General features: G+C 46.4%; 2 protein-coding genes across 4 annotated transcripts; one reads left to right on the plus strand and one right to left on the minus strand.

Moving 5' to 3' along the window:
* The first annotated feature begins 1,085 nt into the window (after positions 1 to 1,085).
* TMCO6 (transmembrane and coiled-coil domains 6) lies at positions 1,086 to 23,720 on the plus strand. 3 transcript variants are annotated; one of them, XM_079918395.1, is made up of 13 exons: positions 1,086 to 1,595; positions 18,638 to 18,740; positions 18,875 to 18,987; positions 20,510 to 20,625; positions 20,732 to 20,915; positions 21,174 to 21,278; positions 21,455 to 21,540; positions 21,773 to 21,889; positions 22,106 to 22,217; positions 22,332 to 22,518; positions 22,662 to 22,756; positions 23,168 to 23,335; positions 23,586 to 23,720. In XM_079918395.1, exons 2-13 carry the CDS (start codon positions 18,656 to 18,658, stop codon positions 23,697 to 23,699), a joined length of 1,482 nt encoding a protein of 493 aa, XP_079774521.1. In that variant the 5' UTR covers positions 1,086 to 1,595; positions 18,638 to 18,655; the 3' UTR covers positions 23,700 to 23,720. The 3 variants fall into 3 exon arrangements, with proteins under 3 accessions (XP_079774521.1, XP_079774523.1, XP_079774522.1); XM_079918397.1 differs by lacking the exon at positions 1,086 to 1,595 and having other exon boundaries at positions 18,603 to 18,740; positions 22,455 to 22,518; XM_079918396.1 differs by lacking the exons at positions 1,086 to 1,595; positions 21,174 to 21,278 and having other exon boundaries at positions 18,603 to 18,740.
* Positions 8,534 to 11,832, minus strand: CD14 (CD14 molecule). The gene is made up of 2 exons (XM_079916317.1): positions 11,490 to 11,832; positions 8,534 to 11,400 (listed from the first exon to the last, which is right to left on the minus strand). The coding sequence occupies exons 1-2, from the start codon at positions 11,490 to 11,492 to the stop codon at positions 10,285 to 10,287; spliced, it is 1,119 nt and encodes a 372-aa protein (XP_079772443.1). The 5' UTR covers positions 11,493 to 11,832; the 3' UTR covers positions 8,534 to 10,284.
* Positions 23,721 to 23,986: the final 266 nt, after the last annotated feature.

A 23,986-nucleotide genomic window follows, 5' to 3' on the forward strand; every position in this document is an offset into this window, starting at 1 on the left:
GGTTGTCAGTGAGGACTGAAGGGGCTGAGCTGCCCCAGCCCAAAGCAGCCCCTGTGCTCATCGCCTCTCCGCACTCCATGGCTTCTGTGCCTCTCAGATTCCCCTCAATAATTCATCACCCTGATCTGAGGGCTCTGGGTGGGGCCTCTAAACAATAACTTACCATAGGAGGTGACAGACCTCTCTTTTCTGAGTGAGCCAGACTGTTGCATGGAATTTTTCTTTTTTTCCTCTTATGAAAAATTTCAGACATATATAACTGTGGAGAGAAGAGTTTAATGAGCTTCCAGGCACTCAGCTTCAGCAGTTATCAACTTATGGCTGGTCTTATTCCTTCTGTTCCCCCTTCCACCCCAGTGGATTCTTTTTTTTTTTTTTTTTTTTTTTGCGGTACGCGGGCCTCTCACTGTTGTGGCCTCTCCCGTTGCGGAGCACAGGCTCCGGACGCGCAAGCTCAGCGGCCATGGCTCACGGGCCCAGCCGCTCTGTGGCATGTGGGATCTTCCCGGACCGGGGCGTGAACCCGCGTCCCCTGCATCGGCAGGCGGAGTCTCAACGACTGCGCCACCAGGGAAGCCCCCAGTGGATTCTTTTGAAGCAAATCCCACACACCTTATATTTCACATATAGCTATTTCAGTATGTATTTATAAAAGATAACTACCTTTTTAAAAACTGACAGCTTTGTTGAGATATAATTCATATACCATACAATTCACCCACTTAAAGTGTATTATTCAATGGTTTTTAGTACGTTTTCAGATATGTGTAACTCTTACTACGGTTAATTTTAGAACGTTTCCATCACTTTATAAAGAAACTTGCTTTCCTTTACTATAACCTCCCTAACCCCCACCCTATCCTGACCCTTAAACAACCACTCATCTACTCTCTGCCTCTATAGATTTGCCTATTCTGGACATTTCATATAAGTGGACTCACATAATATGTGTTCTTTCTGTGACTGGCTTTTTTCTTGTTTTCCAAGGTTCATCCATGATGTAGCATGTATCAGTACTTCTTTTGTTTCTGTGGCTGAATAATGTTCCATGTAGGATGAAATTACTTCTGTCACCAACTACCCAGAGTTTGGCCAGACTTCACAGGTAAGAGCACAGTTGCAATAAGACTACCCTAAATTCAGACGCTAGTCTCAAGCTCAGGGGTCCTCACTTTGGCTAGCTATCTACACTCCCAGGTATACCCGCTACTCCTGCAGCTTCCATAATTTGCTGGAATGACTTACAGAACCCAAAAAAGCATTATAGTTACTGTATCTGACACCAATTCTCTAACACTGACTGGGCGTCCTACATTTCAATCCAATTCTGATACTAATGTCGACTGAAAAAAAAAGCACAACCTGTGAATTGTGAGTTAAGTTTTATTTGGGGTAAAATTAGGACTATAGTCCAGTAGACAGCATTTCAGATTGCTCTGAGAAGCTGCTCCAAAGAGGTAGCGGGGGAAGTTCAGTATATATGTGATTTTGGTGCCGGGGGAATACGTGCAATGAAGCACATATTCCTTTGCAGGAGGTTTCTGCTAGTGTCGTGAAGGTTACTGCTAGTTACCAGGAGCAGGTGTCACCATGAGGTATGATTTTAGTGCTTTTCTAGGTACAAGGAGATGCAACAGTTGGACTCATAAAATTGTCTCCTGAAAATATGTATCTGAAGACCTGTTTTGCCAGTTTTTCCTAGAGCACAGAGCGCCTCATTCCTCATCTCCACCCTGAACTCCTTTCAGGGGGTGTTGAAGGTCAGCAGTTGCAGCAGCTCATAATTTGATCCTTGTAGAGGTAGATGGCAAGCGCCAATTTGTAGGTGACACTAACTACTTGGAGTTAGCGCCAGATCCCACAAGTTAAAATGCAAGGTTCTCAATAAGACCCCTTATTTCAGGTTCCAGCCACAAGTGGGATCCCCAGGTTACTTGTAGTACTGCCTGACTTGGCTACAGATTCCTGGGTTCCCACAACCAACCCTCAGGTTCAATAATTCACTAGAATGACTCACAGAACTCGGGAAAGTGCTCTATTTATGATTACCTTTTTTTAATTATAAAGCATGCAAGTGAACAATCAGATGAAGAGTGTTGGAGTCCAGCTCCAACGAGTCCAGGAGTACCTGAGGGAGGAACAGAGTCAGCGACGGAGAAAGAACGAGACTGACACTGTCTCTGGAGTCAGGCAGATAGTAGCATACTTTATTGTTATTCAGCAAGCTTATATATTTTTGGTTTACATAATCAAAACATAATTATCATAATATAGTCTAGCCTTAGGCCTCAAACCCTTGACCACAAGATTTCCTCAAAAGATTACCTTAGGGCTTCCCTGGTGGCGCAGTGGTTGAGAGTCCGCCTGCTGATGCAGGGGTCACGGGTTCGTGCCCCGGTCCGGGAAGATCCCACATGCCGCGGAGCGGCTGGGCCCGTGAGCCATGGCCACTGAGCCTGCGCGTCCGGAGCCTGTGCTCCGCAATGCGAGAGGCCACAACAGTGAAAGGCCCGCGTACCGCAAAAAAAAAAAAAAAAAAGATTACCTTAGAATTGTCTGTAGTTTCTAGATGTGCTATCAAGATATTTCCCCAAGTTCTCATTAGTTGCAGGTTATTTTCTAGTAGTTAAGCCAAGCTATTATGTAAGTCTTTATCACAGAAGTGCAGTCTTCGTGTTCTTTCTGCATGGGCAAGTGTTTTGAATAGTGCCTTGAAAATATTTACAATATATCCTACAGTTCCTGTGTTGCTGACTCCACTAGTAGCACTCACAATACCTCCTACGCTCCTGTTTATCATCCGGCAATTGTTGCCAGAGTATTAACCTTTCTTTATAGTGGACCCAGATAAAACCAAAATCATCAACAACCCCTTCGTAGGGCCACAGTTGTTCAATTGGGGGTGTTTTCCATAGGAACATCCCTATATTTCCAGATTGTGTATTGCGTTCCCAGTTTCCTGGGGCCGGAATAGGTACTTTCCATTTTGTGGTAATACTAGTAGCAGGGGGTAGTAGTTTTTCTCATTTTCCTAACCCTGGGCGCAAATCCCCCTAGTGCTGTTTCCATATATAAGCTTAACACAACCAAACAAATCAATAGAGATGTAGTCCGCCGTCCTGGCACAGTGCTGCTTTGCAGTCCTGCCTTTGATTGCATCATGACTTTGTCATGGCGCAGGGACTCCAGGATGGCTTCCAACAGAAGAGTTATGTAGGGCAAGGTCTGGAAGGGTCCTGAGTGGCAGGAGCTCCTGTTCCTGTGGAGTGAGGGTATGCCTTCCCAGTACATCAGTGTGTTCACCAACCAGGAAGCTCCCTGAGCCTCATTGTCCAGCATTTTTCGATGAGATTTCATTATGTAGGCATGATTAATTAAATCATAGGCTATGTGATTGAATTCAACTCCAGCCCTTCAATCTGCATGGTTTTTCTTTTTTTGACCGTGCTGCGTGGCATGCAAGATCTTAGTTCCATGGCCGGGGATCAAAACTGTGCCCCCTGCAGTGGAAGCACAGAGTCTTAAGGACCGGACCACCAGGGAAGTCCCTGCATGGTTGTTTATTTCTAGTGAGTAACCTCTTCCATCCTAGAGCTACCTAGGAGCCCTGCCAGAAGTCACCTCATTAGTATAACAGAGAGACTCCTATTGCTCCGGAAATTCCAAAGGTTTTTGAAGCTTTGTGCCAGTAACCGAAGACAAAGGCCAGATAAGTTCTTTGTTATATCACAAGCCACTCTCTGGTTTTTCACCAAGGATCCCTTATAGCCAAAAGAATCATACCTGTCTGATCATCTACATTTGGTGTACGTCTATATAACAGGTAGAGCAATAGTAACAAGATGAATATGCCTAACATCTGGAGGAATCAGTGTGGGGTAGGCATAGGAGGCTTGTATTTTCCCATACATTTGACTATCAATATTAATACTGTAGTCTTACCAACAATGCCAGTGTTATATCTCGTTGTGTAGCTGTTACATGAAAAATAAGAGTAATTAGTTCAGTCCATCATTATAATTTACGATCAAAACGTCTCCCACGGCAAGGCCACCCAGGTTTGCAGTCTTCTCCTATCTCTCATCAGGTTCCAAAGCAAAAGTGGTCTCAGGGTTAGATGGTTTCACCCTGAGACATCTGGTATAACTGAACTAAGGGACATACCATCTTTTTCTCTGAGCCTCTTTTGAAGCATTTGTTGTAATACTGGATTTCCTTCATTGCATAACCTATTTATTCGTTCCTTCACTCTCAGCTTCTGTTCCTCCTTCTAAAGTTCATACGGATTTCAACAGATGCTGAATAGTCAGAACAATCTTATAAAAGAAGAACAAAGTTGGAGGACTCACACTTCCTGATTTCAAAACTTATTGTGAAGCTATAGTAACCAAGACACTGTGGTACTGGCATAAGAACAAACATAGAGATCTGTGAGAGAGCAGAGCAGTAAGGGTCCAGAAATAAACTCATGTTTCTATGGACAGCTGATTTGACAAGGACATCAAGAACATTCAATGAGGAAAGATTAATCTTTTTAACTAATGGCACTGGGACACCTGGACATCCAGATACCGATGAATGGAGTTGGACCCTTACCTCAGACCATATACAAAAATTAACTCAAATCGATCAATTTCCCAAACTTAAGAGCTAAAACTATAAAACTCATAGAAGAAAATACAGAAACTAATCCTCATGGCCTTTAATCTGGCAATGAGTTCTTAGATATGATACCAAAAGCAAGCACAACAGAAGAAAACATGATAAACTGAATTTCATCAAAGTTAAAAACTTTTGTGCATCAAAAGACATTATCAAAAATATGAAAAGGCAGCCTACAACATGGGAGAAAATATTTGCAAATTATATACCTGATGATGATCTACTATCCAGGATATATAGAGAGCTCCTACAACTCAGCAACAAAAAGACAAACAACTCAAGTAAAAAATGAGGGAAAGACTTGAATAGCCATTTCTCCAAAGAACATATACACAGTGCATAAAAAGATGCTCAATGTCATTATACATTAGTGAAATGCAAAAAGACAAACAACAATTAATAACTAGGAAAAAAAATTTGAATAGTTCTCCAAAGAAGCTATACGAATGGCCAACAAGCATGTGAAAAGATGCTCAAAATCCTTGGTCATTAAAGAAATGCAAATCAAAAACATAATGAGGTACCACTTCTTACTCACTAGTATGGCTCTAATAAAAAGAAAAAAAATGGGCTCTGATTCAGTTGATACACACAACTGAAAATACAAACTTTCAGGGCATGTATTGCTTTTTTTAATATACATTTATTTATTTGTTTGTTTTTATTTTTGGCTATGTTGTGTCGTCGTTGCTGTGCACAGGCTTTCTCTAGTTGCGGCGAGCGGGGGCTACTCTTCCTTGTGGTGGGCAGGCTTCTCATTGTAGTGGCTTCTCTTGTTGCAGAGAATGGGCTCTAGGTACACAGACTTCAGTAGTTGTGGCATGTGGGCTCAGTAGTTGTGGCTTATGGGCTCTAGAGCTCAGGTTCTGTAGTTGTGGTGCCCGGGCTTAGTTGTTCCGTGCCATGTGGGATCTTCCCGGGCCAGGGCTCGAACCCATGTCCCTTGCATTGGCAGGCGGATTCTTAACCACTGAGCCACCAGGGAAGCCCCAGGGCACGTATTGCTTTAAATGCATAATGCTGCCAGACCAGATGCATTGAAAAAAAACAAAACCACCTCTTTCTATAGCCATTGAAACAAAGTTTACTGTTCTGTTTTAACAAGTTTGTATTGTATTTTGCATTGACACACATCTGCTTGTTTAAAAAATGACATCCTTTTGGTAGTAATCGTTCAGCACAAGTAGGTATTACAGCTTGATGTTTGTGTGTTCTAATTCTCAGTGTTCTTTGATTCCAGGTCTTATAGAGCAGTTAAGGCAACTTTCATGGCATTTTTGAAATGTATTGTAAAATAAAAAGAGGTAACGTAATTAAAAAGAAAACCGTTGGTGAGAAAGTGGATAAATAAGAACGCTCATACATTTTTTAAAATTAATTAATGTATTTTTGGCTGCGTTGGGTCTTCGTTGCTGCGCTCTGGCTTTCTCTAGTTGCGGCAAACCGGGGCTACTCTTAATTGTGGAGCATGGGCTTCTCATTGCAGTGGCTTCTCTTGTTGCGGAGCACGGGCTCTAGGCACGTGAGCTTCAGTAATTGTGGCACAGGGGCTCAGTAGTTGTGGCTCGCGGGCTGTAGAGGGCAGGGTTAGCAGTTGTGGCGCACAGGCTTAGTTGCTCCGCGGCATGTGGGATCTTCCCAGACCAGGGCTCGAACCCGTGTTCCCTGCACTGGCAGGCAGATTCTTAACCACTGCACCACCAGGGAAGTCCACACCCTTATCCATTGCTGATGGGAATGTAATATGGTGCAGCCGCTGTGGAAAAGAGTTTGGAGGTTCTTCAAAACATTAAACATATAATTACCATATGATCCAGCAAAACTTCTCCTAGGTATATATGCAAAAGAACTGAAAAGGGGTACATAAACAGATCTGTGTACTAAAATGTTCATAGTAGCATCATTCACAATAGCCAAATCTGTCCATTGATAGATGAATTAATAAACAAAATGTAGTTTATAATACAATGGCGTATCATACAGCCATAAAAAGCAATGAAGTACTGACACATGCTACAACATAGATGAACCTTGAAAACATTATACTAAGTTAAATAAACCAGACACAAATACTGTATGATCCCACTTATATTCAATATGTAGAATAGGCAAATTCATAGAGACAGAAAGTAGATTAGATGTTCCCAGGCTCTAGGGGAAGGGAAGTGGAGAGTATTTGCTTAACGGGTACAGAGTTTCTCTTGGGGTGACAAAAAAATTCTGGAAATTGTGGTGATGGTTGCACAATACTGTGAATGTAATTAATACCACTGTACCTTACACTTAAGAATGGTTAAAATGGCAAACTTTACTATATATATATATTTTTTACCAGAATAAAGAGAAAATATATATATCTTATTCCTATCTGCATACAATCATGCTGTTTCCCTCATCTTAATGAAGATTATCTCATGAACGTAACATCAATCATACTCCATGGTGAAAGACAAAACTTTCTAAGATCAGGAACAAGACAGGGATGCCCACTTTTGTCACTTCTATTTAACATAGTACTGGAGATCCTAGCCAAAGAAGTTAGGCAGGAAAAAGAAACAAAAGACATCCAAACTGGAAAGGAAGAAGTAAAATTGTCTTTGTTCACAGATGACATGATCTTATATGTAGAAAATCCTGAAGATTCCACACAAAAAAACCTGTTAGAACTGATAAACAAATTCAGCAAAGTTGAAGCATACAAAACCAACAAACAAAATCCAGTGAGTTTTGTAAAAAAATAAACAGAAACCTCAATTAAATAGAGTTGGGAGACCAGAAGGGACTGCTTCATGCCCTGAGACCTTAGCAGAGCCCAACAGGAAGAAGAAAGACTCCTTTTTTACTGGCAAGGAGCCCTCCCACCTTCCTTTTCCTCTGTATAAAAGTGTTCTCCTACCTTTGCCATACAGAAACTTGCATGTATTGATAGCTCGCCGTGGTTGCAGACCCCTGAATTGCAATTCTCTGCTGATCCCAAAGAAACCTGTCTTTGCAGGAGAACTATCTGGCAGTCTATTTGTTTCAGTTCAGCAGTTTCTATGCACTAACAATGAACAGTCTGGAAAGGAAATTAAGAAAAACAATTCCATTTACAATAGCATCAAAAAATAAAATAAAGTACTTAGAAATTAACTGAAGAGATGAAAGACTTACAATGAAAACTACAAAAATTGCTGAAAGAATTAAAGAAGACACAAGTAAATGGAAAATCATCCCATATTCATGGATCGGAAGGATCCGATTATTATTATTAGGATAATAATTATTATCCTAATAATTATTAATAATTATTAATAATTAAATGATAATTATTAATTATTAATAATAATTATTAATAATTAAAATAATTATTATTAGGATATCAACACTCCCCAAGGCAAGCTACAGATTTAATTAAATCCCTGTCAAAATCTAATGGCATTTTTTGCAGAAATAGAAAAATCCATCCTAAGATTCATGTGGAATCTCAAGGGACCCCAAAGAGCCAAAACAATCTTGAAAAAAAGAATAAAATTGGAGATCTCACACTTCGTGATTTCATAACCTATTACAAACCTACGGTAACCACAACAGTGTGGTACTGGCATAAAAACAGATATATGGGGCTTCCCTGGTGGCGCAGTGGTTGAGAGTCCGCCTGCTGATGCAGAGGACGCGGGTTCGTGCCCCGGTCCGGGAACATCCCACGTGTCGCGGAGCGGCTGGGCCCGTGAGCCATGGCCGCTGAGCCTGCGCGTCCGGAGCCTGTGCTCCGCAACGGAAGAGGCCACAGCAGTGAGAGAGGCCCGCGTACCGCAAAAAAAAAAAAAAAAAAAAAAAAAAAAAAAAAAAAAAACAGATATATGGACCAATAGAATTGAATAGACAGCCCAGAAATAAAACCTCACATATATGGTCAAATGATTTTCGACAAGGATGCCAAGACCATTTAATGTCTTTTCAAAAAATGGTATTGGGAAAACTGTCTATCCACATGCAAAAGTGTTGGGAGGCAGAGATATTGAATAATATCTACCGAACTGAGAAAGAACCTTGAGACCAAAAAACAAAGCAGACAACTCCATAAAGTGCAATTTTGAAGTTTATTGTGCGTACTGACATACAGCCATATTACATAATGCGTATTGTGAACTTACATACAGCTAGGATCCAGAGGCATTCACAGCGGCGCTCTGCGAAGGGGATACCTTGGATTTAAAGGGACCAAAGCGAAAAACAGAATTTGACTACCAAGTAAGATGCACATCTGCATCCAAGGGAACCGGGGCTTTTTCCTCCTGGGGGGGTCTCATGACCATTAACCATCTGTGTCAAAAAAGGCATTCTTCCAGTTTTCATATCACATGAAGGCAAGAGTAAAAGTTGTTAGGAAAGTAATCTGGCTTGGGTGCACTCCTTGTGAGTAGACTAAAGCTCAGTTGTGCAGAAAGGGGAGGGGCAAGACTGTGGGCCTAAGATGGAGGTGACAAAATGGAGTCAGTGTGGTTCACATAGATTGGCAGTTTATTTAGCTGCCCCTATGACTCTTTGAGCCCATGGTCTGATAACCTGTGTAACTCTCCCATCAATGTTAATTTGCATTCTCCATTCCTATCTGTGTGGTTCTGGACACTGGAGGGAGGCAGCCTGGAGGGCTATGTTTACATGCCTCCTCCCACTCCTCTTGAGGTCCCCCTGGAGGCAGATACCTAGATCTCTGCTGGGTGTGGCTGCCTCCTTGATGTAATGAAGAAGGGACCCTTAGAAGGAACAGTACCTCTTGGCTGCTTGGCTGATGTCCTGGGTCGCTGAGATAATGTGGTTCAGAGGACGTATACTATTAATTGCCCTGTGCAGGGGTCTGCGAAGCTGTGAAGGGTCTAAGGTGTTATCCTGTTTGCAAATCAAAGAACGAATATACACACATATACTAACATAGTCACAAGATCTCTGGTTCAGAGACAGGCTGTTAAATGACAGCATCTTCTATCAGTTCCCCAACCCCAAACTCCCCATTACATGACACAGCGAAAGCCAGTGTACCTGTGTGTGCAGAGGGGCTGTACGCTACAGGAGAGGAACCCTGAAATTATAAAACTCAGACCTTATGTAGAACAAGTGGCATAGCTGTCTCTCCTCACTGGGGGTTGGAGGAAAAAAAGAGAGTGAAAATAAGCAAATGGCTCTGGGTTTTATTACCTTGGAAAGGGAGAAGCTGACTCTTGGAAAATGTACCAGAGAGGAAACATTCTGTATCCTCCTAGGCATGTTTACCATTCAAACATCCTTTAACAGGTGCCAGGAATCTGTTCAGAAAGCCCGCATTGGGCAGAAACCCTTGGTTCTGCCACACAGCCCTAGACAGGCGACTTTTCCCTGCCCTTTCTGCCCCTGTAGTTCTTTTCTAAGTAAGGGCAGGTATGGTTTCTAGGGAGTTAGGATGAAGAAAGTTTAAGTATAATGGATTCGCTATCCAGCAGTGTGCCCAGTAAATGTCTGTTGAGTGAATGTCATGGACCCGCTGTTTTAAGATTTTAATGAAGATGGGGCAGAGGGTTGGTTGGTTGAGATGTCCTGACGAGGCTCTCCCAGAGCCAGGACAATCTGAGCCAATTAATTCCTCTCCCCCTTCTCCACTGGGCCTTAGGCAAAGTCCCCGGCTCCCTGAAGCAGTGCCAGGGCTCCTGACACCCCCATGGTCAAGGCGGAACGTGCACAGACTGGGACCACACCGGAGCTCTTCAGGTCTTCTTGGTATTCGAGGGCTCCAGGGTCCAGAAAGGGATTCCCGTCCAGTGTCAGGTTATTTACCTCGGGCAGCTCGTCTGGCCGCGGCGCCCTGCTTAACCTGTTGCAGCTGAGATCAAGCACGCTGAGCTTGGGCGGCAGTCCTTTAGGCACTTGCTCCAGCCCCGCGAACGACAAGTTGAGAGAGCTCAGTGCGCTGGGCCAGGCACACGAGGTAGCGCCCGGGGCGGTGGCGCGCAGCGAGTTGTGGCTGAGGTCTAGTCGGTGGGGTTGCACACTCGCCGCCGCCAGCGCAGCGCACACGCTGCTGAGCGTCTCCATCCCCGCGTTGCGTAGCGCTAGACCTTGGAGGGCCGGGAACTTGTGCGGACAGAGAGCCGCAATCAGCCCGCGCTCGCCGAGTCCAGGATTGTCAGACAGGTCTAGGCTGGTGAGGGCCTGGAAGGTGGGGAGCTGTGCGCAGGCAAAGGCAAGCGAGTGTGCTTGCGCGATGTTCAGTACCCTGAGACCAGGCTTGAGCCACTGCTGCAGTTCGCCGAGCCAGGCACCTCCTGTTGCCCACGACACGTTACGGAGACTGAGGGTGGAGAGCGCAGGTCCAGTGGCTTCCAGAGGCGGCGGCGGCATCGGGCCGGTTACCTCCAGGTCCTCAAACGTCAGTTCCTTGAGCCGGGAGTAACCGAGAGCACGCAGAAGGGCGACCAGAAGCAGAGCAGGAACCTGGGCAGCGCCCAACGTGAGCCGCCGCCAGCGCAGAGCCCTGATCGTGTCAGCGTACTGCTTCGAGTCGACGTCGGCGCCCTTTAGAAACTGTTCCAGGTTGTGGCCGCCGCCACGGATCTCCACCTCGACAGCAACCATACACTGCATGGCGCTAGACCAGTCAGGCTTCGGATCCGTGAAGTTGCAGACGCAGCGGAAATCATCTTCGTCCAGCTCGCAGGGCTCTGGTGTGGCCGCAGACACACGTAGCACTGGCAGCAGGAGCAGCAGCAGACAGGGCACGCACACCTGCGAAGACAGCGGAGGTCAGGGCGGATCCTGCCGGTCCCTAAGGTTCCCCGAGTAGCCCTCCTTCGGCCCCAAGAGCATACACTCACCATGGTCGATAGGTCCTCAGAACCTCTGCCTCCCCGCCTGGCTTCTTTCCTTTACAGCGGCTCTCGTCGGCTTCCAGGCTCCACAAACTTATCTGTCCTTACCCTCTGGCAGCCTCTGAAAGTTTATGTAACCCTGGGATGTCACTCCGTTCCCTCCTCTTTGAACCCTGTCACTCCCCACATTTCCTCCTCCCAACCACCCCATCCGCTGTCCCAGGAAATTTTGCAGTGAATGATTTTGCCAGGAGAGGAGCCATAACAGGAAGTATCTTGCAAGGTGTCTAGGGCACTGTGCCTCAGGCAGTGCCCTGATGACTCAGGCGCCCCCAGCCTTGTCTGGGATGGGGAAAGGAAGATCCTCACTGCCTCAGGCCAGGACTCTCACGTCCCCTGCCTATAGCCCAGTGACTCAACCCCGGTAGTTCCTTAATTTTCCCTAGTCTTGGTAATTACTGTTAACCTCCTGTCACCCAAGTCCAACTCCCTGAATATCCTAAGGTATTTAACTGGATATTTTGTGGACGAGATTGCAAACTTCATCTATTGACTCCAAGGGCTAGAATTAGGTTCAAGAGAAGAAAGTTGGTCTGAGGAATAGCTCCCCCGCCCTCCTTTTTTTTTGCTGACTTGTTCTTTAAATTTGTTTATTAAGAAATAACAGCTTTTTTTTTTTTGGCCGCATGACATGTGGCATCTTAGTTCCCCGACCAGGGATCAAACCCGTTCCCCCTGCATTGGAAGAGCAGAGTCTTAACCACTGGACCGCCAGGGAAGTCCCCTCACAATTTTTTAAAGTGATAGCTTTCTTAAAAGTAGAGAAGTCTATGTGTTTAACAGAGACACATTGGCCAAGTCCCTCGCTCTCTTAGTTTCCACTTCCCCACCCTGAAATTTGAGAAATGAGATATTCCTAAATATAATTTTCCCACTTGTACCTAGCTATCTCCTGCCCTTTCCCCAGGACAATTCCTATGCCCTAGGAATGAAAAGCTGGACCTATGTTGAATGAGGATTAATTAGTAACTCAACTGCTTTGTTAAGAAAAAAAAGCAAGTGTCCCAGAGGGTGGGAATTGTTACCAAACCAGGTTTGTTTGCCCAACAGGCAGTAAGCCAAACACTGAGACGAGATGCTTTGGTTTGTAGCAGAGAAAGAGTTTATTCACAAGGCATCTAAGTGAGGAGCAGGGAGAACAAGTCTCAGATTCACCTCCCTGAAGGCAAGGGGCTTGGGATATTTATGGGTGAAGGGTATAGGGTGGTTGGAGGTACAGGGGAAGGTGATTGGGGACAGGAAAAAGGTGAGGTAATCAGTATTCTGCTCAGGTGTATCTGAGTTACATCCTTCTTCATGGGATGCATGTTCAGAAAGTGGTGGCATTAGCATGATCTGAGGGTGAAGTTTTGGCCTTCTGTTGTCAAAAGGCCATCCATCCAACACTCGCACAGGCCCAGTTGGAGGGTCAGTGGTTCCAAGCAGTCTTAATCAGCTGGAACACAACCTGGCAAGAGCTGACTCTAAGTTCCTGAAAATCAACTTAAGGAACTGTTACTATAGCAACCCATATGTCAGAGGTGTTATCCACAGAGGGGCAGTTAAAGGAGTCTTGTGACATATTGTGTAAGCTACATGAGGGTATGCAATTTGCAGGAACAATTAAGGCAAGCTTGATAGGTGAAGGCAGGTTACACGATATTATTTATTAAGCAAGTTACAGTTCAAGGGATCTAATTGATGACTGCCCTCAATTTTAGAAGGGCTATGCTTTTAAAACAGCCCTCACAAGTCTGAACTTCTGGATTTCTGGGCAAAGAGCTACATGAAAAACATTTGAATTCTCACTTCCCTTTTTCCAGAAGTAGCTCCATCTGTCCACAATCCAAACAAGGAAGCCCCATTGGACCACACTGCTCCCTGTGTGTCCTGTTGGGCATGTTCTAATACCCTAAGCCATGCCTAAAGGCCAGACCATGTCACTGGGACATCCCTGAGGACCAAGATACGAGTATAGTTCAGTGTGAAATACACTGACTCTGCAGTCAGACAAAAAGGCTTGGAATCCCAGCTCTACGGCTAAGGTTGTAACAATAACCCTTCATTGTTATTTTCTTCATCAGAGTCTCTGCATTCAGAAGACTCAGGCCACTGAAGCCTGGCTCCTCAGGAAATTCCATCACCTTAACAACAAGAACCTACTGTATAGCACACGAACTATATTCAGTATCTTATAATAACCTATAATGGAAAAGAATCTGAAAAAGAATATATATATCTACCAGGTTGGCCAAAAAGTGCCTTTGGTTTTTAAGTAAAAATAAAAGACACATTTTTTCATTTTCACCAAGAACTTTATGAACAACATATTCACCCTTTTGTTCCACTACCTTCTGCCATTTTTCAGGCAACTTCATAATTCTATCTTCCCAAAACTTTTTATTTTTTGAGCAAAGAACTGTTCCAGGTGCCTTTTACATTCCTCCAGGGAACTGAAATTTTTTCCATTAAGAGAATTTTGTAAAGACCGAAATAAATGGAAATCCGAAGGTGAATGTGTGGTGAATATGGAGGATGAATCAGAACTTCCCAGCCAAACTGTAACAGTTTTTGTCTGGTCATCAAAGAAATATGCGGTCTTGCGTTATCCTCATGGAAGATTATGCGTTTTCTGTTGACTAGTTCCGGATGCTTTTTGTCGAGTGCTGCTTTCAGTTGGTCTAATTGGGAGCAGTACTTGTTGGAATTAATCGTTTGGTTTCCCGGAAGGAGCTCATAATAGAGGACTCCCTTCCAATCCCACCATATACACAACATCACCTTCTTTGGATGAAGACCGTCCTTTGGTGTGGTTGGTGGTGTTCATTTCGCTTGACCCACGATCTCTTCCATTCCACGTTATTGTACAGTATCTGTAAACCCACCTAACATGATTCAAAATGGAGTAATACCTGTCAAGGACACCTATTAAGTCTCTTTCAGACACCCGAGACCTGGAAAATTACTGAAGACTGCAAGTCTATTCTCCGAAAAACCACATCCTATAGACACACAGCCAGCCCCGGTACTGCTGTGGACCAGAATATACATGAACCCACCTCCTTTTCCTGCATCTTGCCCTTTGAAGCCTAATAAAAGATTCAAACCCCACCCTTTGGGGCCAATGCCACCCTATGTGTCTGGCCCCTTTCCTCCCTTGGAAAGTGGAGGAATAAAAACTTTCTTTTCTTCCGTTGTTAATATTTCTGTGAATTCTTTCACAACCCATGTCGGCTCACCTAACAGTATCCACTTTTCATCGCCCATCACAATTTGTTTTAAAAATGGAACGTTTTCATTACGTTTAAGTAGAGAATTGCATGCGGAAATATGGTCAAGAAGTTTCTTTTCCCTCCGCTTAACTTATGTGGAACCCAAACATCAAAGTGATTAACGTAACCAAGCTGGTGCAAATGATTTTCAACGCTTGAGTTGGGTATTTTGAGTATGTCGGCTATCTCCCGCGTGGTATAAAGTTGATTGTTTTTAATTAATGTCTCGATTTGATCGCTATCAACTTCAACTGGTTTACCCGACTGTGGAGCATTGTCCAGTGAGAAATCTCCAGCATGAAACTTCGCACACCACTTTTGACGTGTTCGATCAGTCACAGCACCTTCTCCATACACTGCTCAAATCTTGTTTTGCGTTTCGGTTGCGTTTTTAACCTTTCCTAAAATAATAAAGCATAATATGCCAAAAATGTTGCTTTTTTCCTTCCATCTTCAATATTAAAATGGCTACACAAAAATTCACCAATTTCGATAACTCTTTTTTAAAATGCATGCTGATATGACAGCTGTCACATACAATCTAACAAAATCATTTTGAATGAAGTTAAAGACAACTAAGTGCTACTAGAGCCATCTTACGGAAAAAAACGAACGAACCTTTTGGCCAACCCAATATATATACTACACAACATTGTAAGTTAACTATACTTCAATTTTTTAAAAATGGTTAAAAAATTCCATCACCTTAGGGGAGACACTCTGCATGAGGGGTCCAAGCTAAGAGGGGCAATAATGTTTCTGCAAAGGTCCCCAACTAACATCTTGATTCAAAAAATATCTATCGTTTGTCTAAACCAAGTGCCAGCGCTAAATGCCAAGCCCTGGGATGCTGATGTGACCATCACATGGTTCCTCAAGTACTCTAGTAGGTGCGGGAGGCAAATGCAGATGCAGAACTACAGTCCATAGTGAAGAGGACTCTTACAGAGGAGACAAGGACTTGGAGGAGCTCTAGAGAAAGGAACAGCTAGCCTTGTAGTAGAGAGAACATGGGGCTGTTTCTTACAGGATTAACAGAATCGCCAGGCAGATAAGTGCAAAAAACAAAAACAAACAAACAAACAAAAACCCCAAATAAAAAACAGCTTGGGCAGCTGTAACTATTTGAGCAGACACTCTGGGCAGAGCACAGATTTTTCCTGGGAACTTGCCTTATCTTCCCAACCAGGAGAAAGATGTAGGTGTTAGAAGCCAGCATGCCCCATGAGGAAGGGGACAAGACCCAAATCCTATCCCCAGCCAGAGCATGGTGCATTAATAAATGGTGCTCAGGGAATTCCTTGGTGGTCCAGTGGTTAGGGCTCTGCGCTTCCACTGCAAGGGGCACGGGTTCGATCCCTGGTGGGGGAACTAAGATTCCTCAAGCTGCACGGCCAAAATAAAAAAATAATAATAATAAAGTTAAATGAATAAATGGTGTTCAATAAGTGGCTGTCCAGAGGCTGGATGGATGCTGGACCTGAAGAGAAGATATGGAGAACAGGATGATGGTCTGCAGATATTTAAATAGATGTTTTGTGGAAGAAATCAAAGACTTCATCAATTGACTCCAAGAGGTGGAATTAAATTAAAGGGAAGGAAATGGGTTTGAAGAACAGTTCCCATTCCTGGATTTGTTCTTACTTGCACATTTGTCTAAGTAGTAGCTTTCTTTTTTTTTTTTTTTTTTTTTTTGCGGTACGCGGGCCTCTCACTGTTGTGGCCTCTCCCGTTGCGGAGCACAGGCTCCGGAAGCGCAGGCTCAGCGGCCATGGTCACGGGCCCAGCCGCTCCGCGGCATGTGGGATCTTCCCGGACTGGGGCACGAACCCATGTCCCCTGCATTAGCAGGCGGACTGTCAATCACTGCGCCACCAGGGAAGCCCTAAGTAGTAGCTTTCTAAAGATTAGAGGCCTCAGTGAGAATTCTTTTTAACTTTTTTTTTTTTCCTGGCCTCACAGCTTGAAGGATCTTTATTCCCCCACGACGGATTGAACGCGGGCCCTTGGCACTAAAAGCGTGGAGTCCTAACCCCTGGACCACCAGGGAATTCCCTCAATAAAAGTCCTTAAGTGCTACCAGGACTCTACTCTCTTGGAGCTGTGAAGGCGGTTTGGGAGGAGACAACGTTAAACACTTACACTGTAACTTAATGTCAGCTGTGAAAAGAGTTATGAAGGAGAAGCGTACGGTGCTATATGTTCTCATAACGGGGGCAGTGGTCCGGTAGTTCTGAGTAGGGGACTCTGGAGATCTCGAGGACAGTGTTAATTAAGGGAAGAGTGCTGGTTGTAGTGAGGGTGGGGTGGCAGAGACAGGGCTCTAGGCAGTGGAACAGCCTGTGCAAAAGCCCAGAAGAGAAAAAGTGCAGGGCTTATTTAGGGAACAAAGATCCTAGGAGGGATGAGTAAGGTAAGGCTGGAGAGGTATACAGGGATTAGACCATGTAGGGCTTAGTTGGCCACAATTCAGATTTTGAGGGTATGGAACACAGTTTTTGTTTGGCTTGCGGGATCTAGTTCTCCGACCACGTATTGAACCTGGAGCCATGGCAGTGAAAGTACCGAGTCCTAAGCACTAGACGCCAGGGAATTCCCTGGAGCACAGTTGTTGTTGGTTTTGTGGTTTTTTTTTGCGGTTCGCGGGCCTCTCACTGTTGTGGCCTCTCCCGTTGCGGAGCACAGGCTCCGGACGCGCAGGCCCAGCGGCCATGGCTCACGGGCCCAGCCGCTGCGCGGCATGTGGGATCTTCCTGGACTGGGGCACGAACCCGTGTTCCCTGCATCGGCAGGCGGACTCTCAACCACTGCGCCACCAGGGAAGCCCCTGGAGCACAGTTTTTAATTCACCAGTTTCCCCAGTACCTACTAGATTAGTGGCGCTCAAAATTTGATGAAAGAACTACTTTATCCTGAAAATAATGCCATTCACTTTTTTAAAGTATTTTTTAAATTTTTATTTATTTAATAAATTTATTTATTTTTGGCTGCGTTGGGTCTTCGTTGCTGTGCACGGGCTTTTTCTAGTTGCAGCGAGCAGGGGCTACTCTTTGTTGCGGTGCGCGGGCTTCTGATTGCAGTGGCTTCTCTTGTTGCGGAGTACGAGCTCTAGGTGCGCAGGCTTCAGCAGCTGTGGCACGTGGGCTCAGTAGTTGTGCCTCTCTGCCTCAAGAGCGCAGGCTCAGTAGTTGTGGCGCACGGGCTTTGTTGCTCCCTGGCATGTGGGATCTTCCTGGCCCAGTGCTCGAACCCGTGTCCCCTGCATTGGCAGCCAAATTCTTAACCACTGCGCCACCAGGGAAGCCCTTGCGGTTCACTTTTACCCAGAACAGTGACACATAATTGAATTTGTTTCCTTTTTCTCACCTGATAAATGAGGATAATTGTCATGGCGAACATTCAATAAGGTAATGCACTTCCAGGGGTTAGCCAGCTTTCATCACTGAGAGCCGTGTTATTAGTGAAATGGCGTTCGACATCTTCCTAGAACTCGGGGTAGTTTTGAATGTTCGTTTAGAATCTGTTAGGGGTGGGTAGGTTGTGTCTGCTGAGTGGAAGGTGACGCTAGGGGCCTGGGGCTGTCCGGGTCGAGGTTGGGTTACTTCCTTTACTAGATCGGAAGCCGAGAAGCCGGAGGCCAAGGGAAGGGGCAGCTATCTGGAATTCGTTCGTCTAGAGATCCCACTCCTCCTCTAACCTTCGCTCCGCCCCGCCCCGTCCCGCCCCTCCTTCACTTCACGTCGTGCCCCGCCCACTGGACCTCCCCTTCCGCTCTACGCTGCGGCTGCGCAGTCCGTACCATCTTCTAGACTCCTGGGCCCTGTTGCGTTCTCTCTGGTGCAGGTTTACTCCAGTTCCAGCATGTGGAGCCGACAGCGGGGCCGCCTCAAGCCGTTATGCTGCGGGGTGGAGGAGCTACGGTGCCGCCGGCGGGAGCGGGAGGCAGGTGCGGGCGGGCGAGGGAACACGGGAGGATGAGGGGATGGCGGTCGGAGTAGGGGTGAGGAGGCTTCCAGGGTTGGAGATGGGTTCTGGGTCCTGGGTGCCCCTCCCATGATCAAGCGGCTCCTTTGCTCCCAGCACTGCGGAAGGCACGGAGAGAGCAGCAGCTGGTCAGCAAGAGGCTGCTGAGAGACGAAGCCTTGGAGGAAGCCGAGGAGGGATGTGTGGCCATGATCTTCGGGGAAGCCGAGGTGAGGGGGCAGGGTGCTTGGTGAGATCCACACCAGGTAGCGGCAAATACCTTCTCTTGTACTCGAGGTCCGCCCCCAAACCTGAACTTGGTCCCTTCAATACCTCCTTCCGTCTAGTGGGCCAAGCCGGAAACCAGGGAATCATCCTCGACAACTCTATCCCTCATCCCCACATCAATACATCATCAAGTCCTAGCTCCCCCCCCACTTTTTTTTTAACCTCCTAAAGAGCTGTGGAGTCTTTTAAATGGCGTTGCCATCACGATCGCCACCACCCTCTTCTCTGAATACTTAACAGCAGCCTCCTAACAGGTCATCTGCAGAAATTTTGCCTCCTCAAGTTAATTCTCTATACATCAGTCAGATGCGTCTTTTAAAAACACAGAGACCAAAATCCTTCCTGTGATCTACACAGTCCAGCATGTTCTAACCTCTGCTACTTCCAACCTTATCAGTTCACTCATTTCAGACAAATTGTCCTCTTTTCAGTTCTTGGAACAATATACCAGGCTCTTTCCTGTCTCAAGGCCTTTGCATTTGCTGCATCTAAAGTGGGTCTGCAGAGTATTAATCATACTAATTGTTTGTTTGTTACCGTTTCTCCAACTAGACGAAAAGGAAACTGGACCTTATCTTATTTGTCATCATTGAAAACTCAGATGCCTATACAGTATCTGGCATATAGTAGATGCTCAGTATTTATGGAATAAGTGAACGAAAGAATTTCTTTCAGCTCATTTATTCATTCAGCAAGCATTGGGTATCCCCTGTTTATATTATGTTTACATATATAGTTTACAAAGTACTTATACCTAGGTTATACCATTTATTCATTGTGTGCTTACTTTATACCAAGGCACCTATGCTGGGTACTGAGGTACAGAAAGATGAAGAGAGAGTCCCTTTCTTTGACGTGTTCACAACCCATTGAAGGAGACAGATGTGCTCCTACCTGTCATGAAGGAAACATGAGGCACAATAGAAAGCCCTGAGTCTTCCAAAGGGAGCCAGAAAGAGCTAACTTCCCAGAGGCAGTGAGAGCAGAAATCTAAAGGAAGTGGAGGACCTGGGGAGGGTATTCCAGGCAGAAAGAATAGATTATGCGAAAGCTTGGAAGCATTAAAAAACACGTCATGTGATGCGCAGTGTTGTTGCAGTGTCGGTTGCATGGGGAGAGTCGCTAGAGGGATAGGTTGTGTCAGGCTGAGAGGTTTAAATGTTATCCTTGAAATAACACAGTAAAAAGTCAGAGTAGATGTTATGCTCTTTTCTCAGGTGAGAAACTGGGGTTTAGTCCCCTGTAGCGTAAGTGGCAGGGCTTGTATTGAACCCAGTTCTGATTCCCTCTTCTGTCCACTCTACTGCAAGGTTGACACTTATTGGCCATATTACTGTGAATGATGAGTTCTAGGAATAGTGCCATATTGAAGGGCTCACAGCTGAAGTGGGCAGAGCAGAACTCATGCCTTGCTTTCTGGCAACTATATGTTGCCATCTCTCTTCTCCCTGCCCTGGGTTCCAGATCCAGCAGTTCCTGCAGTTAGCCCAGCGGGGGACAGAGGAAAAGGAGAGAGAGGGGGCTCTGGTCAGCCTTCGGCGAGGCTTGCAGCGCCCTGAGACGCAACAGACCTTTATCAGGTCAGTGCGGGTGGTGTGAGTGTGTGGCTGGGTCTCTGAGGGGTGGACAGGAGTGTGGGGGGGATGGGCCACTGGCTGAGCAGGGCTCTGGTGCTCACTCATGTAGGCTGGAGGGCAGCATTCGGACCCTAGTCGGGCTCCTGACCAGCAACCAGGCCCTGCTGCAGCTTGAGGCGGCTCGATGCCTTCATGAGCTCTCTCACTCTGAGCAGTCTGCAGTAGTTGAGGCCTGCCTGCCAGCCACTTCCTACCTTCTCACCTACCTCTCCGGTCACAGCTCAGACTTTATAGTAAGCCCTGCCCCTTCCTACCTTGTTCTTGGTTTGGATTTAAAAATTGTGCTTTTGGGTCCAGTTTGAGCTGGCAGGTAGGCAAAAGAGGAAAACCTGTTTCTCCTGATGCCCCCAGCCATACACACACCCATCATCTCCCATTCCCCTGTGCCCCGATCCTCAAGGACAGGTATGCTCCAGCTTCCCCACTCCCACCCCTACCCCACCCTGGCCTGAGACAGGCCAAGCCCAGTGCTTTTGTTGTCCTGCTCTCAGGAGCTCTGTCTGTATACACTGGGTAACCTGATTGTGGAGAGTGAGGCTGTGAGAAGGCAGCTCCTGCCACAGGGCATTGTTCCGGCCTTGGCTGCCTGCATCCAGGTAAGTGTCCACCTCCTTGCTTCCTCTCTGGGCACCCCTCCCTTCACGTCTCTCCACATGCCCCACCTGCTTTGGGTAGGCAGCTCCAGCCTCTGCCCTGTGCTAAGGGGTTGAAAGTCTCAGGAAATCTTATGGCCTAGGTTCCAGAGTCAGATCCCTACTCTGTCTGCTTCTAGTCTCCCCATCTGACTGTGCTGGAAGCTCTTGGATATGCCTTGTCCCAGCTTCTGCAGGCTAAGGAAGCTCCAGAGAAGATCATCCCGTAAGTAAAATTGAGTCTCCAGATGTGTAGGCAGGTGTGACCTACTTGGTAGTGTAGCCCCTGATGCCTGATCGAATCTTGTTTCCAAAGCTGTTGCACATTTCAACCCCATGTGCCTGACTGGGAAGAGCTTTGGGTTTGGATGCTTTCCCACCTGCTCTCAGGGTTTGGGAAGAGTGACTGGCATCTTGCCTTCTGTGGTTCCTACTCACAGCTTTGCTTCTACTGACAGCTCTGTCCTGGGCTCCACTCTCCCACAACATATGCTGCAACTGTTGCAACCTGGCCCAAAGCTGAACCTCGGAGTAGCTGTGGAGTTTGCCTGGTGCCTTCACTACATCATCTGCAGGTAATAGGCGAATTGGGGAAGTGCCACAAACCTCCCCTGGGGCTTCCTTCCATGACACTCAGGTTTTTGAACTTTGGTTTCTGGAATTGTTGTGCTGAGTTTTCCTTGTTTTATGGTCCTCTCTTCTTGGAGCTCAGGAAACCCACAGACCTAGGCCATTTGCCACCTTAAAGGTAGGATTGACCGAGTAGTGACTATTTGCTTCCTATTGCCCAGCCAGGTCAACAATGCCCTGCTCATCACCCAGGGTGCTCTGTCCACCCTGGGGCTGCTGCTGTTGGACTTGGCTGGGGCTGTCCAGAGAACTGAGGATGCAGGACTGGAGCTGGTAGGTGAAGAGGACAGGTCAACCTCTGGGTGACCTTTCTTTTTACTCAGCTCCTGCTCCAGTGTGCAGATTGCCCCTTCCTCCTTAAACCTGAACCCTAACTCATCTTTGCAGCTGGCATGCCCTGTGCTTCGGTGTCTAAGCAACTTGCTAACAGAGGCAGCAGCAGAGGCTGTGGGAGGGCAACTGCAGCTCCGAGATGAGCGTGTTGTGGCAGCCTTATTTATCCTCCTGCAGTTCCTCCTCCAGAAACAGCCCAGCCTGCTTCCTGAGGGCCTCTGGCTCCTTAACAACCTCACTGGTAAGCACCATAATCTGCCTAGGCCTGGGCCTTTAGATACTGGGAATAATTCCTCATGGCCTGGGCTGACAAGGGTAGGATTGGGAGTGGGTTGGTTTCATGCCCCAGTTGGAGGAACTTCACCCTGACATTTTCCCTTCCAGCAAACAGTCCTAGTTTCTGCACCTCCTTGCTCTCCCTGGATCTGATTGAGCCCCTCTTGCACCTGTTGTCTGTATCTAATGTGGTGAGCGTGTTGGTAGGTATTGGGGTCACTTGAGTCCAAGGTCTGGTGGCCAAAGTGTAAACAGTGGGAGCAGCCCTGAGCCCTCAGAAGTACCCTTAGCTGAGAGCTGGCAGGTGGTGTGGTATGGATGGCTTCAGGGCCAGACCATCAGTCATAGACCAGACAGTCTAGGTGTGAGTCCCTAAACTGTAATTTACTAGTAACTAACCTTGGGCAAATCAACTAACCACCTTAGGCTTCAGTTTCCTCATTTATAATTGGGAATAGTAATCCTACCTGAGGGTGGCTGAGGGGATTACAGAATATGCATATAAAACTACTTGGCACAGTGCCTGGGCATGTGGTCAGCATTCCACAGAAGCTATCGTTAAAATCTTTGGTTTTCATCGTTTGTGGGGACTGTGTACATATATCTGTCTGCAGGTGCTCACGGTTCTGTGCAACGTTGCAGAGAAAGGTCCTGCTTACTGTCAGCGTCTGTGGCCAGGGCCCCTGCTCTCCTCCTTGCTGGACACGTTGGCCTTCTCTGACACTGAAGTAGTAGGCCAGAGTTTGGAGCTGCTGCAACTGCTGTTCCTCTATCAGCCAGGGGTGGGTTTCTGGCCTTAGTCCCCAATCCTTCTGTTCTGAAGCCTCTGGTCTCACCATGGCCCCTTTCCTTCCAGTAACTTTAGTCATTGCTCTGGGCCTGGCTAGCCTATGTGGGCTCCAGGTCCGAACTTCCATACTCTTGTTGGGAATGCATTCTTCCAAGAAGACGTGGGCTAACCCATAAGGCTGTGGTAATTGCGTGTTAGCACTGAGGGACCCAGTGTTGAATCCTTTTCTTCCCTGCTCTCAGGCTGCCCAGGCCTTCTTGCAGCAGTCAGGGCTGCAGGCCCTACAAAGGCATGAGGAGGTAGCACAGCTCCAGGATCGTGTGCATGCTCTCCAGCAGACAGCTCTTCATGGGTGACTTGACTTCTCAAAGTCATGTACTCCACTCCCCATCTCCCCCACTCCCCAGCTTCCTGGCCCATAGAGCCCCTTTGGGAGGTTTAGAACCATAATGACATCATGCCCTCTGCTCCCACACCTAAGCCTAAGTCAAGATCTCTGGATCCCAGCTCCTCCTGTTTTACCCAGCAATGTCCAGGCGGGAGGACCAGAGGGAACCCAGCGTGGCCTACTTAATCTGGGTCCATAGAATCTCCTTTTTTCTTGTTCTTTCTTTCTTTTTTTTTTTTCTTCAGCAGCTGGTGG

The sequence above is a fragment of the Stenella coeruleoalba genome (assembly GCF_951394435.1).
Source record: "Stenella coeruleoalba genome assembly, chromosome: 3".
Classification (NCBI taxonomy): domain Eukaryota; kingdom Metazoa; phylum Chordata; class Mammalia; order Artiodactyla; family Delphinidae; genus Stenella; species Stenella coeruleoalba.

Coding starts and splice junctions, on each gene's coding strand:
- TMCO6 (XM_079918395.1), top strand. CDS start 18,656: ATGTGGAGCCGACAGCGGGGCCGCCTCAAGCCGTTATGCTGCGGGGTG. Junction 20,626..20,731: donor ACGCAACAGACCTTTATCAG/GTCAGTGCGGGT, acceptor TCACTCATGTAG/GCTGGAGGGCAGCATTCGGA. Junction 22,757..23,167: donor CTAATGTGGTGAGCGTGTTG/GTAGGTATTGGG, acceptor ATCTGTCTGCAG/GTGCTCACGGTTCTGTGCAA.